The 16,025-nt window shown below is 44.4% G+C and overlaps 1 protein-coding gene across 9 annotated transcripts in view; it reads right to left on the bottom strand.

The window, feature by feature from the left end:
* The window catches only part of MCF2L2 (MCF.2 cell line derived transforming sequence-like 2), a 3,251,461-nt gene that overhangs the window by 2,436,169 nt on the left and 799,267 nt on the right, over nucleotides 1-16,025 (bottom strand). For all 9 annotated transcript variants that reach the window (XM_069618639.1, XM_069618638.1, XM_069618642.1 and 6 more), the window contains exon 4: nucleotides 13,897-13,987. In XM_069618639.1, the coding sequence (XP_069474740.1) occupies nucleotides 13,897-13,987 (91 nt within the window). The remainder of the gene's footprint in view (nucleotides 1-13,896; nucleotides 13,988-16,025) is intronic.

The following is a 16,025-nucleotide window of genomic DNA, read 5'->3' as shown; positions in this document are numbered from 1 at the left end:
CTTTGCTGATATCATCCCGTTGGCAAAGGGAAGTAATAACCCCAAGAAGAATATTGTCTGTGTTCACTTAGACAGGCACATTTTATACACAGATGGGGATTCTTAAACAGGACAGATTGTTATCTATAAACTAGGCCGTTTGTGAAATGTCCTGAAATTAACCAAACTTGTTGAGAACGGAGAGACAAACCACATACATTACCCAAAGATACCTCTGATTATCTAATGTTATTTTCTTGCCCACAAAGTTGCAGGTACAATTTGGTTGCTACAACAAGGAACCGAGGGAGTTTTCCAGATCACCTTTCTTTCCGAAGCAGGAGACAAACACATTTCAACCACTCTGGTGCGGTAACTGGTGGCCAACTCCGACTATGGACTTTGCTCCGGAGAGGACTATGGAGTGATGTGGGCCAATGTTCCCTGAATATTCAGAAGTCCCTGTGAGTGCATTTAAATCCATGACTCCAGCTGCACAAAGCACAACAGGTGTGCCCTTTCCATTCCACTGCAAATTGGAAGTTGTGATGTGCTTCTCACATAAGGTCCAGTACTAAACACACACTCTACTAAGATGGGTGGACGTTTAGAGCAATGTATCCACATTATGCTTTGTGGCAAATTAATGTTTCAAACTGCCATAAAAAATAAAGTTTAAAATTAAACTTTGGACAAAGAGGTCAAACTCTACCAAAAAATCCCCATGTCAGCTAAGGCTTCCTGTGGTTTCATTGAACATCTGATAACAAAGTGGCCACGTGTTTAAAAGTCTCCAAGTTAAATCAACCTTTCATTTAATTCATTAATTCAGGGGATCACCACTTAGCATGGGGATCTGGAAGCCTTGAAGTGGGGAGTGTAGCGTAGAGTTGGGGTCAGTGAGAAGCAGACAAATTAAGGAAGGTGTTTAAAGTCAAGATGAAACAGAGAACTCTTGTGGACTCATTGGAAGAGGGTTATAGCTGGCTTCATGTTAGAGAAGGGATGAAAACGTGTTTCATGGGGCAGGAGCGTGTACCGCAAGCTATGAACAACTAGTCAGCATTTCTGGGAATTTGGAAGAGGTGAGAAAGACTCCAAGGGATGGAATTGGTGTTGCCAGCAGTTAGCTCTTGATCTTTTTCCTTAAGCCAGTAGAACATTGCTCATGAACACCTTTGTGGACCGGGCAGACCGTTTTGTATTTGATTTGGGGGCAGATGGGTAGCCAGAGAAGTTGGGAAGTGGATGAGATTTAGGTTTATATTGTAGGCCAGCCTCAAGTCTTTATTTTGGATGTTTTGAGGTTTTGCCATGTAAGGTTGATGGAGTCCAGAGAAGGAGGAGTTGGAAAAGGGATCCTTGATAGTGAAAGGCTTTGAGAAGAGATGCTCTGTGCACAGTATTGAAAGATAGCATAATGTTATGAACAGGGCTTAGTTCGTGGAGGCTCAGAATGGAAGAGAGAAGAGAGATGTGGTTGTCGGTGGACAAGGTCTTCAGGTGTGTCTCTGTTAAGAGTCGTCCATCCTTGAATTGCATTGAGAGACCAGGCAGGGTGGTGTAGGTTGAAGGACTTTGGGTCATGCATTAATGGTGTGTCTGGCTCTAACAGCCAAATGAGATCCAGGTGAAGCACTTTGAAGGTGAAACATGCTATTCAGTCCATATTCCAAATCATCAGGAAGATTTGGGGAACAGCAGCTGACATCTGTCTTTTTCTATGCTTCATGTGGACATTTGGACCACAAACCCACTTTATTTATTTATTCGAATTTTTGTTTAGTGCTGGCCCTATTGAGAAGCTCTCAGAGCGCCTTACATGGTTCAAAGTATGAAAAGGTGGGAGTTGAAAAAATAATTTATAAAATGTTTTCAGGAAAGCATAGGCATATTAGGATAGGCACGTGATAGCAGTGGAGGTGGGCAGGTTTATGTGTGGGGAAACAGGCATGTTTTTACACTCTTTATGAAAGTGGTGATGGAAGATGAAGTGCATATGTGAAGAGGTATGGTGTTCCATGCCGTGGGTACCAAGTGGGCAAATGCTTGTGTGTGTGTGCATGGTAGGTTCCAGGGTGGAATTTATAGAAGGTGTTGGCTGGTGTGTGTGTGGGGGGGAGATGGCTTTGAGTTTATCATGAAGGTAAGATGGAACTTTGCGATGGATGGCTTTGAATACAAAGCAGAGTCCTTTTAAGGCAATTATCTGGGATATGAGGAGCCAGTGGAGCTGGGCAAGAGCGGGGGTGATGTGTGAATGTTGGTTAGGTGGAGGACGAGTCTGACTGCTGAGTTTTGTATGGCTTGTAGAGGTAAGGGTGCTGTTGGGGAGTCCAGTGAGGAGAGCATTCCATAGTCCAGTTTAGAGAGGAGCAGTACTTGGATTGTGGTGCAGAGGTCGTCATGTGGAAGGATATGTCTGATTCTTCATAGGGGGCGTTGTTGTAGATTTCATGTTTTGGTTACAAAGGCTATGTGGTCTGTGATGGAAAGGTGGGGGTTGATGGTGAAGCCAAGGGATTTGACAGGTGTGGAGAGGGATATGTGTGGGTTGCCTGTGGCAAGTTCATGGATACAGCTGGTGAGGTCAAGTTTGTGTTTTATGGAGCAGATGAGGAGGTATTCTGTTTTGGAAGGGTTGAGTTTGAGGAAGTGGGTGGCCATTCAATTGGTGATGGTGGGGAGACAGGTTGTGGGGGTGTGGAGTTGGGAAGGGCATGACATTTGGAAGTACATGTGTGTGTCATGTGCATATTTGTGGAAATGGATGTTGCATTTGCTAAGCGTCTGTCCAAGGGATTCAACACATAAGTTTATGTGGAGTGGCAATAGGGAGGAGCCTTGTGGTACCCCAGACTTGACAGGGGTGGGGTCTGATTGATAAGGGGGCATGGGGACAAAGTGTGATCTGTCAGTGAGAGAGGAGGGGAACCAGTCTACTATGGTGCAAGAGAGATTCATCCTGTGGGCTAGTATTTCTAGTAGAAGGGTGTACTTTATGGTGTCGAAGGCTGCAGAGAGGTTGAAGAGTACGAGTAGTGCTGTGTGTCCTTTGTGATGCTGTGGAGGTCATCGAGGATGTGAAGAGTAGCGGTCTCAGTGCTGTGCACAGGACAAAAGCCAGATTGGAAGGAGTTGAGTAGGTTGTTTATGGTGATGTGTAGTCAAAGTTGGGTAGTGACAATGGAAGATATTATTGGGGCAGTTGCTTTCAGCAAGCTTGGGGTTCAGGGATGGTTTTTTGAGGAGGGGTGTGATTTGTCCAGTTTTATGTGCAGTGGGGATAGTACCATGTGAGAGACAGGGGTTGATGATGTTGAGCCAGGTTGGAGCTAGGATGGTGATGGAATAGGATGAAGCTTGAGGTGGCCATTCATCATCCAGGAAGCCTGCAGGTTTTGTCTTGGCAATGGTATGATGAGGGTGTCAGTGTTGATGGGGTGGATGTTGTCCCATCTGGTGGAATGTTTGGGAGTGGTGGTGTGAGTGGGAGAGCTGAGGGGAGGGCTGTCCTGATGGTGTGTCTTCTGGAGTTGAAGTAGTGCAAGAGGGAGTTGCATACTGCAGTGGATGAGAGTGTGTAAGGTGTGGATGATGGTATAGAGAGGGACTTGACAATTCTGAATACTTTCTGGGCACAATTGGTGGCGGACTCGAGTTCCTGGAAGTAAAGGGTGGCTTTGGCATTGCGTATGCCTGTTTTGTATTTGTTACAGCAGTATCTGACGGTGTATCCTGGTTGAGGGGCATGGGTTCTTTTGCCAGGCTCTTTCTAGGTATCCGGCTTCCTGCTTCTTGGCGAGGAGGGAACTGTTGAACCATGATTTCTGGTGATTGCTGTGGGGTTTTTGTAGTTTGAGGGTGGCAATTCTGTTGAGTTCCTGTTCAATTATGGTTTTGTATTGATGGACTAGGATGGAGGGACGTGCGTGTGGGGAGGGGTGTAGTGGTATAAGTGGTGCTAAAGCTATTGGGGTCATTACAAGTTTGGTGGTATCCCTCCGGTATTACCAGTGGGATACCACAAAACAGATTTACCTTTAGCAAAACTTGGTCTGCCGGAATTACCAGCAGATTCTGAGTGCCAGAAAAGTACGTAATTCCCCTTTCCATGGAGTCCCGCAGGACTCCATGGAGGGGATTGCTGGAATAACCGGCACCGGTTTTACTGGTGCCTGTAAATCTTTTTTACTGGTGGGGGCCCAATTTACCTCCAGCTCTGTGCTGGGGTAAATCACTCACCCCCACCGGCAAACTTGTAGTTTCTCGGTGCATGAAAGGTGCTGGTGGCGGTATTACCTCAACTTTTACCGAAATATTTCCTGCACCAGGAAACTTATAATGACCCATGTCTGTAATGTGTATGGTTTGTCTGGCTGGGGGATGAGGGTGATGTGTGGCAGGTAGTGGTATTTTGTGTGATATTGTGAGTGCAAAGTGGTCAGACCATGAAGCCCAGATCCGATTATCCACGGAGGCCTGCTTTTTGCTTGTGATCAAATTGACAAGGGTGTTTCCAGCAACATGTGGGGGATAGGTGATGAGTGGAGAGGGGCTAGCTTTCAGTATGGGATTTGTGTATGGAAGGTAACTACCCGGTCACCAAGGAAGATGTTCTTGCAGGTGGAGGTGTGGTTGTTAGAAGTGAAGTCAGTCCAGTCCAGTGAGGAAGTTGGTATTGAGTGTAGCAGGGCAATAAATGAGGTGCAAACAGGTATGGTGTGTGTGATGGAGGGGAGCAAGTTCTTTTAATTTTATTTGTATTGTTTTTATGGTTAAAAGCAAACCTTGCACACTTTATAAACATTGTGTAAGGGTGCAGAAGGAGGAGAGTGACACACAGGTGGCATTCTGATTGTTATACATGTTTATTAGTCAGAAAATAAAGCCTCAACTAAAACACTAAGGGTTCTGTCAGACTGTCCGTGTAAATGAATAGTCCAGTGTCCTGTGTCAAAAACTTTACTTCTGTCCCTTACACTTAAAACTAAACTTTAGATAAGGTCAACCTTCTTGGTCCAGAAGAACAACTCCCTTCTTCCAGACTGGGGATAGAAGTTCTTATTCAGGTGTTGGCTTCTTTTTAGGGGAATGGCTCCCTTTCCTGGGTCAAAATTGCCCTTCAACACAAAATGGCAAAAGTTCAAACACTTTTCCTTGGCAGACACACTGCCTGTTTTCTAGCAGTCTGTATCAGAAAGCCCTTACACAACGCCAAGGGGGAATTACTCCTTTCTCCTGGCTTCTCTTGTATTTAGTTTCACAGGTCAGAACACCAGGGGGAATGACTCCCTTCCCCGGGTTTGTCTTTCACTTGGTTTCACAGATCAACAACACCAGAGGGAATGCCTCCCTTCCCCTTGCTTTTCTTTCACTTGCAGGATCTAGAGCCAGGCTTCTCTGTCTCTCAGCTTGGGCAGACCTGGTTTACTTTCCTGCCAAGTACTGCCATGAAGAAGAGGGTCTTGCTCTCTTGCTTCTTTTTCTTGGGGTTTCCAGATTCCTCTCTGGTGGCTAAGGGGTTCTCATTCCCACTGTGCCAAGGGAGATTCCCTCTGAAATGTATTTCTTGAAAATTCGGGTCCCAGACTCTGTGGGCCTTTCTTTAGCCCACCCAGTGCCTTGAGGTTGTGTAGGAGAGTTTGATGATGTCCCACTATCCTTGCCAACCCACTCTTGCTTCCTGTTAACTTCTGGGACCTTCATGCATGGTGGTGGTTCTTCCTGGGATCGGGCCGGCCTCCTGCACTCCATCTGTCTGCTTCTTCTGCTTCACTTTGGTGCGGATACTTGTGCTATGCAGTCTCAGCAGGGCTTAAGTACTGCACGGCCCACCTCCCCTTGGAGGTCCTGCCACTGCATAGCGGCGGTCTGCCTGGCCTCAACGGCTGTGGAGTACCCGGGAACACCTCCAGCTTTCTGCTAGCATCTCTGGTTGTTGGGCTCCTGCTCGTTCAAATCACCCATTTCTTCGCATTCTGCCCCGGGACTGGTTCAACACTTTCTGCAGTCATTCTTTGGTTTTTATGTCAATAGTTGTTTGGTAACCACTAGAATGCTCACCATTAGTTCTTGCTGCATTATTCATGAGGCCGCATCTCCTCCTTGTCTCAGTACTAGTACTACCCTCCTCCAGTGGATAGCCTGTGCTCTGCTTCATTTCAGTAGTTATGTTATTGGCCCTACACGTGTACATGGGGTGACTGGGTATGGTATTGGGGTGTACAACGTGTGTAGGGTTTATTAGGATTGATTTTAAGAGGACCATGCCGTGTTCTCCCTAGATGTTCTTATTTGTCCCCAGAGGGGTTGTCTCTCCCCATGAGATCCTCCCGTTGTGCACCAACCCCAGGGGGACTATTATCGGGTTGCAGCCTGATCTCCCTGGCCTCATGGGAAGGGGCTCCCCCTCGAGGAGGAGTAACGACATCCACGGATTCGTCACAATTGAAATACATTTAAAAGCTATAAAATGATTTTCACAATCTTACACAGAACAAAGGAAGAGTAGAACAGAAGCACATATACTTAAAATGTCCAAAGTCACATTGCTAAAATGCTCAATATCTAAAACAAATGATCAGTTATTGTCACCAATTTCTTTTAAAATGACCCTAACAAATTAGACTACGGCCAGAATCACCAAAGCACGTCTGCCGTCCGTTATTGGAGCCCATAAATTACAAAGAACAACTGCCTGCTGTTATGCAGTGCACACACTTTTCAAAATACAATATTCTCTTGTGCATGACTACATGACATTTCATGATGAGATGCAACAGTGTTTAAACTTCAGGCATTCTGCACAGTCTGCACGTACACTCCCTCTTAGGAACTCCCAATCTTGGACCAATCACTTCCAATGTGTGTAAACAATTGAAACGAAACCTAATATATTCAGCACACATGTTCTCTGATGTAAATTGGGCTATGCAAGGTCTCAGGACTCTTCGGTTAGTATACTGAGTCATCATATCTTTGTACGGGGATAATCTTTGAAGATCTGTTTCATCAGATATCCTGTCCCAAGTCCTCATTCCTATTTTAATTCTGCCTATTGTTCTATCACTCGGGACATTACCTTCTAACAAATATGCCTCGCATTCTGCTTTCAATTCTAGTAATGGAGGTATAATTTCCTTCAGCATTAATTCCTTCAATTCACTGTACAAAGTACCTTCAGGGCACTGAAGTATTCCCTAATTTCAAAATAGAGGCCAAGTCTACAACACTTGTAGTGAGCCCACCACGATTGAAGGCAAATCTCAACTCGAATTCTACTAACCAGAACGGAGGCAGAAATTCCCAAATTCTCTCTCCAAATGTTGCCTTCCTGACGATCAAACCACTTCCTGCTTTTAAAGTGCAGTAGTTTGATTCCATATAATACAGATGAAGTTATCTTAGCTTTATAAAACTCGATCAAGGTTAATAAGGAACATGCACATTTCTTCTTCTTTATTATCTTCAGAAGATAAACAGGTGTCGATATCCTCACCTCCATTTTCTTCATGCCCAATGTTTTTTGTGACTGGTGCGATATTAAGGAGCTCAAAAAAGTCAATTGCATAACCTCCTCAATCACCCTCCCATTCAGTGATCACACTATTGTTCTACGCTTCCTCTTTGTGCTTATAGACACAATTCTCGATTTCTCTGGATTCAACAAAAGGCCATTGTCCACAATATAGACCGCTACCCCCTTCATTCTGCACTGTAACCCACGTTTTGTATAGTACAGGAGGATGGTGTCATCTGCATACACAATACATCCTACAGATAAAGCTCCCACCCTAGGGGGCAACACACAGGAGTACTCAGCACTCCATACATCAGACACATACAGATTAAAGAGTGTTGGGTTGAGCACACAGCCCTACCACAGGCCTCGGTCATGCCTAATACGCCTAGACAGATCTTCCTCACATTAAGACGTACACGAACAGTGGCGTTGCTAGGAAGACAGATCAGCATATTCAGTAGACCTTGATCGATTTTCCAGTTTGCAAGTCTGTTCCACAGTCACGCTCTCTACCCTGTCAAAAGATCATGATAAATCAAGGCTGGCAATATATACAAATCCAGATTTCACACATTGTATGAGGGACATACTAGAGGTTACGAGAAGTCCACACACTACCATTCCTGTCCCTTTTCGGAATCCTGCTTGGAAAATGCTCAACCGATTGGTGGACTCTGCCTTTGCGTGAGATCATTGAGTACGAGGCGTGCTAGTATCTTAGAGGAAGTATCAATAAGCGTGATAGACCTATAACTCATAGAAGAGGTGTGCTCACCCCTTTTGAATAAAGGCAGAATTTTCCCTTCAGACCCAAAATTTGGAACAATAAGTTGAACAGCAATCTGATTAAAAAGGGTATCCAGGATATTCGGCCACAGATTGGAAAACGTGCATTAGGAATGCCGTCAGGTCCAATGGCTCGTGAAGGTTTCAATCGTCCAATAACACATTCTACACTGTCTTTCTTAAATTATGTCTTCCAGCATTCCCCTGTTATATGGTCACTTCTCTAAGTGCCTCCAAATCTTTTTGAAAACTGACTGCCACCTGTTGCTTCTGCTACACTATTAGACTGTAAATGTGACTGTGTTGTATTTGTGTCATTTAACAGACGCAAAATTACTTTCACATATTTTTTCACAATAAACTTCATACATTTCTGATTACGTTCAATATAAGAATTCATCATATATGCCCTATACCAGTTATTGTCAGTTTGCCGATTTTGGAGTCTGCCTTTTCCTGATATGAGCGATGTACAGCTTTTTTTGCTGCCCGCACATCCACTATCCTTTTGTTTCTGTCTCTAACTAAATGATTAAATACTTTCATACAGACCACCCTCTTTTTCCATTGCTTTATACATTGAGTTTTAACATTCCAATTCACAAGGGTCCTGACAAAGGGACTCTGGCTTACAATACCTCATCCTTGTCGTCAACGGCCAGGGGAACCAGCATTCCTTAATATAGGAATTCACCTTTAAATGATTAGTACTGGATTATGCAAGTCCCTGCAATATTAACAACTGTATTGTTACACTCTGAGTTATACACCTATTTATGGGCTCCTTTACACTGGAGACTTCCGAGAAGTTGTGCATGATCACCATACTGGGTTATCTATACATGAAAGTCCAAGATATCACTTTTTCCCAACCCCGAAATAAAAATATAATCGAGAATTTTAGAGGAGGTGGGCACAAACCAAGTAGGGAGGGGACCCTTCTTGTCATCAAAAAGATAATTGACAGCATACATATTCCACCTAGTCATACAATCTCCCAATATGTTTCCCCTATAATTCTTTTTGCCATCACTCCCCTCCCTGATACAATATTAGTACTTGTAGTATTGTCAAGCTCACTAAAGAGTCCTGGGAGCCGGGGACAGGAGACGTTTAAGTCTCCCCAATCTCCACAAACAAATGAGGCCTGAGTGTCAGCCATTTAGGCAATTCCCCCTCCAGAGCTATGAGGGTTTCCATGATATCGTCCAACAAAGGGTTGAGATACACATTTATCAGCAGAAATTCCACTGAAGAGAGCCTTTTCCCCATCTTTAAGTCAGCCATCAGATAAGAATCTGCCGATGTTACATGCATCAGCGACCACTCAGGCATTGATATTGATATTGATATTGATATTTTATTTCTATCGCGCTCGTACACAAGTGTTTCAGAGTGCGACAAGGCAAGGGAGGGGAACAGGGGAGAACAAAACAGCGATCTTACTAGGCCCAGTGACATTGAGAACGTGCAAGTGCATGGGGGAGGGGAAAAGTGCATGGAAGGGGCTGCATGTTCAAAACAGCAATCAAAAGGCCTCCAAAAGGGCTACCTACTCTGCCCTTTTCGGTATTATGTGTCTTGATCACATACCGATCTATAGCCAGAGCTTCTACCAGCCACGCTTCGTGGAACATTAACAATTCATTTTTATTGGAAAAGATATCTTTAGTTTGATTGAGGAAGCTATCAAATCATCTTGTGTTCCAGTTAAGCATCATCAGTTTAGGAATATTAGTGGCCTGGTCATTGCCGTACAGATGGTCCCAAGACCGACGGAAGCAATGACCAGTCCTTACCATTCTCCCAGTTGCTATCAGACGAAACACATCTTCAACCCCTCATATCTATTTTACATTTCAAGAGTAGCTCCTGTTGCGTAGGTGGGCTTCTCTCTTTATTGAGATATATTCCCATCTTCATCACTATTCTTGGTTTGTATATTTCAAATACTTTTTGTTAAAGCTCTAAATATGATGCAAGGGCTAAGTCACAAATTAATTGTGAAGGAAAGTGCACTATATATCTCCCCAGATCATTACCATCATAAAGATCCACAAATGGAATGTCGGAGGAGTTAATTTCCCTAAACCCTGGGGCCGACCTTAATAGCGTAAGTATACGAGACCTATTCAGTGGAGTATCTGACTCCTCCCCGAAATGGACTCGAAATACACAGCCTTAGCCACAACCTTAATGTCATCATGTCTCCCAGGAGCAGAATTGGTTAATTCTTCGGCCCTTTCCCCTTCTAAACCCATCCCATCATAGCCATGCCCCATGTCTAATCTGGGTGGGCTGGCACCGTCCGCAATAGATGATACCACTGATTGCGTTTACGCATCCTTCCTTTGTTGGACCTGCTTCTGCTCTAATCCTTTACAGTCATGCCCAGACCCCATGTCTGGTCTGGGGGCCCCAACACCTACCAAAGTGCGTGCTGCTAGGGATTGCGTGGACACATCCTTCCTAAGAACACCCTTTGATCTAACTCCCAGTTCTTCTGGATGGTCATCCATTGTCTGTATTACAGTGTCAGTTTATACATCTGGTATCAGTGAATCCCACATTTCTAACAACATCAGCTTCTATGCACTCTACAAGCTCAAACAGTAATTCCTCAGAATTGTCCCTAGTAAGTCTCTTGCAGGGGAATTCCTCCTGTTGAAGAAACGAGTGATCTTCTTATTCCTTTTAGTTTTTCTTCTTTTTTTCCTTTCAGCCCTTTGTGTATTTGTAATGCTCCCCCCATTTCCTTCCTTCTGTGTGCCAATAATTACAATATCTCAATTGGCTGTCTCATGGCTTACATTCAAATTCACATCATGCCGGGGATAGGGTGGTGATTCAATATGACTAGGTATATTATCCAAGGCTTTGTCCTTTCCATCAACATTCCAGTTCTCGTTCTCACACCTCTTTGTTGACCGCAAGAAATGACATAAGTACTTTCTTGATCCATTCCTGGGGGAGCCGAACTTCTAGTTACATTTTTTAATTTCTTTTGTTGAGGGACAGCCTTGATTACTCTCGAAGGTGCTGCTGGTGGCACGGGCTCGGACGTATGCTCCCTGAGAGTGCCGCTCTGATCATTAGGTATGCCTGTCCTTCCCCGTCCTCTAAGTAGCTCATTAGTGTGGCCAGCCCCCATTTTCTCAGCCAGCATATCATTAATGGAATTAACCATAAGCTGCAGTTCCATCAGTGCCCCTGTGTGTGCTATTGTTTCTAGACCTATATTATCGTATAAGCCCACTAAGGCCTGGAGCACCAAATTCAAAGCTGAGAAGGAGCTTCCACTAAAGAACCCCTCTGGGTGATTGGGCTCTTCCCCTTGGAATGGTAGAGAGGAGCAGGTGCCATCCATTGTATGCCCTAGGTTGCTATGAGAGTCTCTCCGCTCTCCACCATCTTCAGAGAATAATACATTTGGTGATGCACTTAATCGATATCCCATAGGGTTCAACCCATGGATTTCCTCCTTGAGGCTTAGACAGGCATTTAAAAGGGAAGTATTATTTAAGTCACCCAGAGCTTTAGTAATGCCACCTGGCTCCCCAGTACAGCCTTGTGCCTCACCCGCTGTTTCTTCTTGCACACCGACGACAGCTGTCTCCTCTTGTGCACTAGGCAGAGGCTCCACCTGTACAGATTTAACAGCCTCAGTATGATGTTTCTGGACGACCTGAGGGAAGAGCGTCATCTTCCTATTTACAGGTTCCGTCTCACCTTCACCGTGAGAGATGATGGGGGTAGTTTCTTTATCCAATGGGGTATCTTCGTGGCTTCTTAAATTATATCTCTTGCCACGCCCCCTCAGGCACACACAAAACAGATGCCTGTGCTAAGCACACACCTCCACTCCACCACCGAGAGCTTCAGCCTTCAAGCTGCGTGCCTCTGTTCGGCTAATAAGCCGGTTGGACAATGCGGCAACCGGTCCAAACTACCTTTGTGGGTCTTGGCCCCCCACACATCCCCTGTAGCCCTGTGGGCCGCAAGTCACTAGTCAGATCCACAGAGAAGCTTACCAAGGAGCACTCCAATTGCAGATGTAAACACCATTGCCATCACTGGCGAGAACACTGGAATGCTCATTCAGCTCCTTCCACGAGAGTGGACTGGACCGGCAGTACAGAGGCGAGTTCGAGGAAAAACCTCACTGCGCACACCACGCTCACAGAGCTGTCAAGCTGCACCACTCTCTGGCCGCTTCCGACAGCATTCAGACAGACCCAGAAAAAAAGGTTGACCTAAACTCTGTCCATTGCACAGCACAGGCAGGAATGCAGTGTCACAGGTGGACGGCGGGCACGTGAGAGAGTGCTGCAACGGATGTGTAGGGGAGTGTGTAGAATTACTAAGTGTGAGTATGTCTTAATATATATGATGGCAATCACACCACCTTGTTTGTGTGAGAAGTCTCTTGGGTGGATGAGATAGTGTAGGGGAAGCACGTCTTGGATAATAGGTGTGTGGCAGGGTTGGAGCCATGTTTGAGTAAGGAAGAGTATATCTGAAGAGTGTGTGCTAATGAGTTAATTAATTTCATGTGTGAGCGGAGGTGCAGAGTGGCAGTTGAGAAGAATAGAGGTATATGCAATTTGTTGTTTTGGTGGAGTTTTGTGTTGGAGTTTAACTTGAATGGGTGTGTGTGCTGTATGAGAGGCATTTTTGTGGCAACCTGTGGCTAACAGAGGCTAACAGGGAACACAGAATGAAATCGAGAAGGCTATAACAGTAACCCTTCGCTCTGTCTTCCCTTTGCTATGGACGCCCAAAGCACAGTGCTTATATACCCAAAGTAACCAGGAAGTCACTGTGTCAGAGGTCATGTGGGCAGTCCCTAGATGGATCTTGGAGGCTTCTTGTAGGTCCCCTGAAATATGAGGCGTTGCCACATTCTTGTGGAAAGTCCACATATTTAGAGGCTGATACCAAATGCAAGCGATAACGCCTAACAACACTGTCACCTGCAAAATGCCCTCAGAATGCCAATTGGCAGAGATGTGAGGCAGAATACACCAGTGCAATCCCTCACACTCCACAAAGCAAATGCTTGGATTGTACCTGGTGTGAACTGATGCAGACAGACATGGCACCATTTTCAGTGTGTGCATTTCCAGTTCTCTCAGAATGTGCATTCATACTGCATGCAGTAGTACCACACGTTTCAGCTGCATGCACATACGCAGCAATGCATGCCATTTTACACATACATTGTCCTCTTCTCTGAGCCTCTGAATCAGGTTTTAAGGTTGTGCCATGCAGTACAGGACATTAATGTGTCATTGTGGTGTCTGCAGTGGCATGCTTGCGAAAAAAACTTGTTTGATGAGCCAGTTTCCACAAAATGATTTAACCACACTTACTGCTATGCGAATTAAAACACACTTACTGCTTTGCAGATTGAACCACACTTACTGTTATGCGGATTGAACCCCATGTACTGCTAAGCAGATTGAACCACACCTACTGATATGCAGATTGAACCATGCTTACTGCTATGCAGATTTAACCGCACTTACTGCTATGAAGATTGAACCACATTTACTGCTATACGGATTGAACCACACTTACTACTATCTGGATTGAGCCACACTTACTGCTATGCGGGTCAGGGAGGCCTTCACTGAGCTCCATTTGTCCCTTCGCCGGTCTATGATGATGATGAAGCCGATGCTGGCCGCCTCCAGGCTAAGAAAGAGAAGAATAGGATGCACAGAGTTACATACAGGGGTAGAGCCTTTCTACAGGTCAAGCAAGCACCACTGGGACCACTCCGAGCTCGCTAGAAGGATGCACACATAGCTGTTTAAAGACTACAAGCTGGAACAATAGGATTCTTACATTTGTTTTGGAATGTAGCAGTAGAATTCTGAGCTCATCAATAAAATAGAGAACTACACCATTGATGTTGACTATGATAAGGTGGTGCAATAACGAGCTCTGCGGTGGGCCGCACAATAATATTCGAAATTCGAAATGTTGACAAATTACTTATTTTTCCTATTGCAGCCTACACTCCTTTACCTCTCTGATCAGTTGAACAGTTGCATGAGCTTCAGATTGGAAGAGAAAATATTCGGCTAAAGCCAAACATCAACGAATAATTCAGCCGGAGGGGAAAAGCTTTCACCAAATACTTATTCAATGTTAAAGTTCAGTACACCCATAATTTTTATCCCCCAAATTACATAAACTCGATAATATTCTGGCCCTTGCCCTAGAGTAGGACAGTAGGACTGCAAGCTCAACAATAGGATAGGGCAACAAATGATTGTGAGTGCCACAAAATTCTTGAGCAATAGGATTGTAAGGTTGCCAATAGAACGTATCAATAGGATTCAGAGTGCACCAATAGGATTGAGCAAAGGACTCTTAACTTAGCACTGAAGTTCTGTTCTCTGCATGCACTCTGTATAGCACACCTACATAAAAACATTATTATTTTTATTTGAAATTTTATTGTAGTACAATTTTTACAAAGGACGAAAGATGAAAAGTGGTGAGGAGTAAGTAGATCCAACATGCTCCACACTTTTTTCAGAGTTTCAAAAATTGTGGGACCGACAGTCCCAGTTTGTTGGTGAAGGATCTTTGCATTGGTCCAAGTCAAGCTCTTTGAAGAATAGGGCCGCGCCAATCACCCACCGTGTCTTTGTCCCGCTGTTTAAGGCGATCCACCAACTCTCTTCATCAAAAGTTTTGAAAAAGTTGCAAGAATTTTACTCAGGTGTCTTTCTCTAATAAGTTGTGTTCCTGTGCAGGACAGTAAGAGGTGTCGGCTAGTTTCTATCCTGTCTTTTTCCTCAAAATATCGGCATTTGTTTGAGGTAGATTGTTTTCTTGCCGCCAGTACTTCGTTAGTCTTTATCTGATTCAATCTGAATCTTAGAAATAGCCTTGCTAGGAGTTAATCCGGGAATTTCTCTAAATAACTCAGAACTGTGTTCACTTTCATTGACCTTGTTGGAAAGCCCTCTGTTAATTTGTAATTATTATCTGCCCCGAGTGTCGTAATCCAGTCTCTTTCCATTAGTCGTTTTGCCACTTTGTTTGGGTTTTCCTAAAGTTCTGCCTCCGTAGTGTCCAGGCCCGCCAGTACATTTTTGTTGGTTAAGGCCCATTTAGTCATGGTGGAGTTCTTGCCACTTTCCAATTCAGAATTGACAATGGACATGATCAATGGTCTAGGCTCTATAATCACCTTTCTATACAGCATCAAGGTGCTTCTTGTAGCTATTGCTCCCAATGATGACGTGCATAATTCGCGCCTGATAAGGGTCATCATGTGTTGTAGGAGATAGGCCTAAGACTCTTCTCCAAAAATAGCTCTCTAGTTTCAGCCATAGAGTTGTTGGTAGTAAAGGCATTGTCTCAGTCCCATAAGTCAAGCTTGGTGTCTCCTTTGATCTGAAGAAATTGATGACAGGTATTAACGAGAAGCGTCCATGCTTCTTGTCAATTGCCTTTGCCTGAGACATTAGAATTTTTAGTCTAGCAAGTAAAAAGTCTTGCATCAGGTACTCTGTTTGGCTGCTGCTTATCGTTACTCCAAGATATCTAAAGGAGTTTACCTTCTCCAATCGGAGGCCATCTGCGTTCCAGTTGTTTTTTTTCCAGTTTTTTCTCTCGCCTTTCCATCACCATTACCTACGTTTTTGCTTTATTCATTTCTAGATTGTTAATCTTTAAATACTGGGAAAGGTTGTTGATATGCCTTTGTAGACCA

The sequence above is a fragment of the Ambystoma mexicanum genome, chromosome 10, assembly GCF_040938575.1.
Source record: "Ambystoma mexicanum isolate Mex_15411 chromosome 10, UKY_AmexF1_1, whole genome shotgun sequence".
NCBI lineage: Eukaryota > Metazoa > Chordata > Amphibia > Caudata > Ambystomatidae > Ambystoma > Ambystoma mexicanum.
This window is presented reverse-complemented; position numbering and strand designations above follow the sequence as displayed.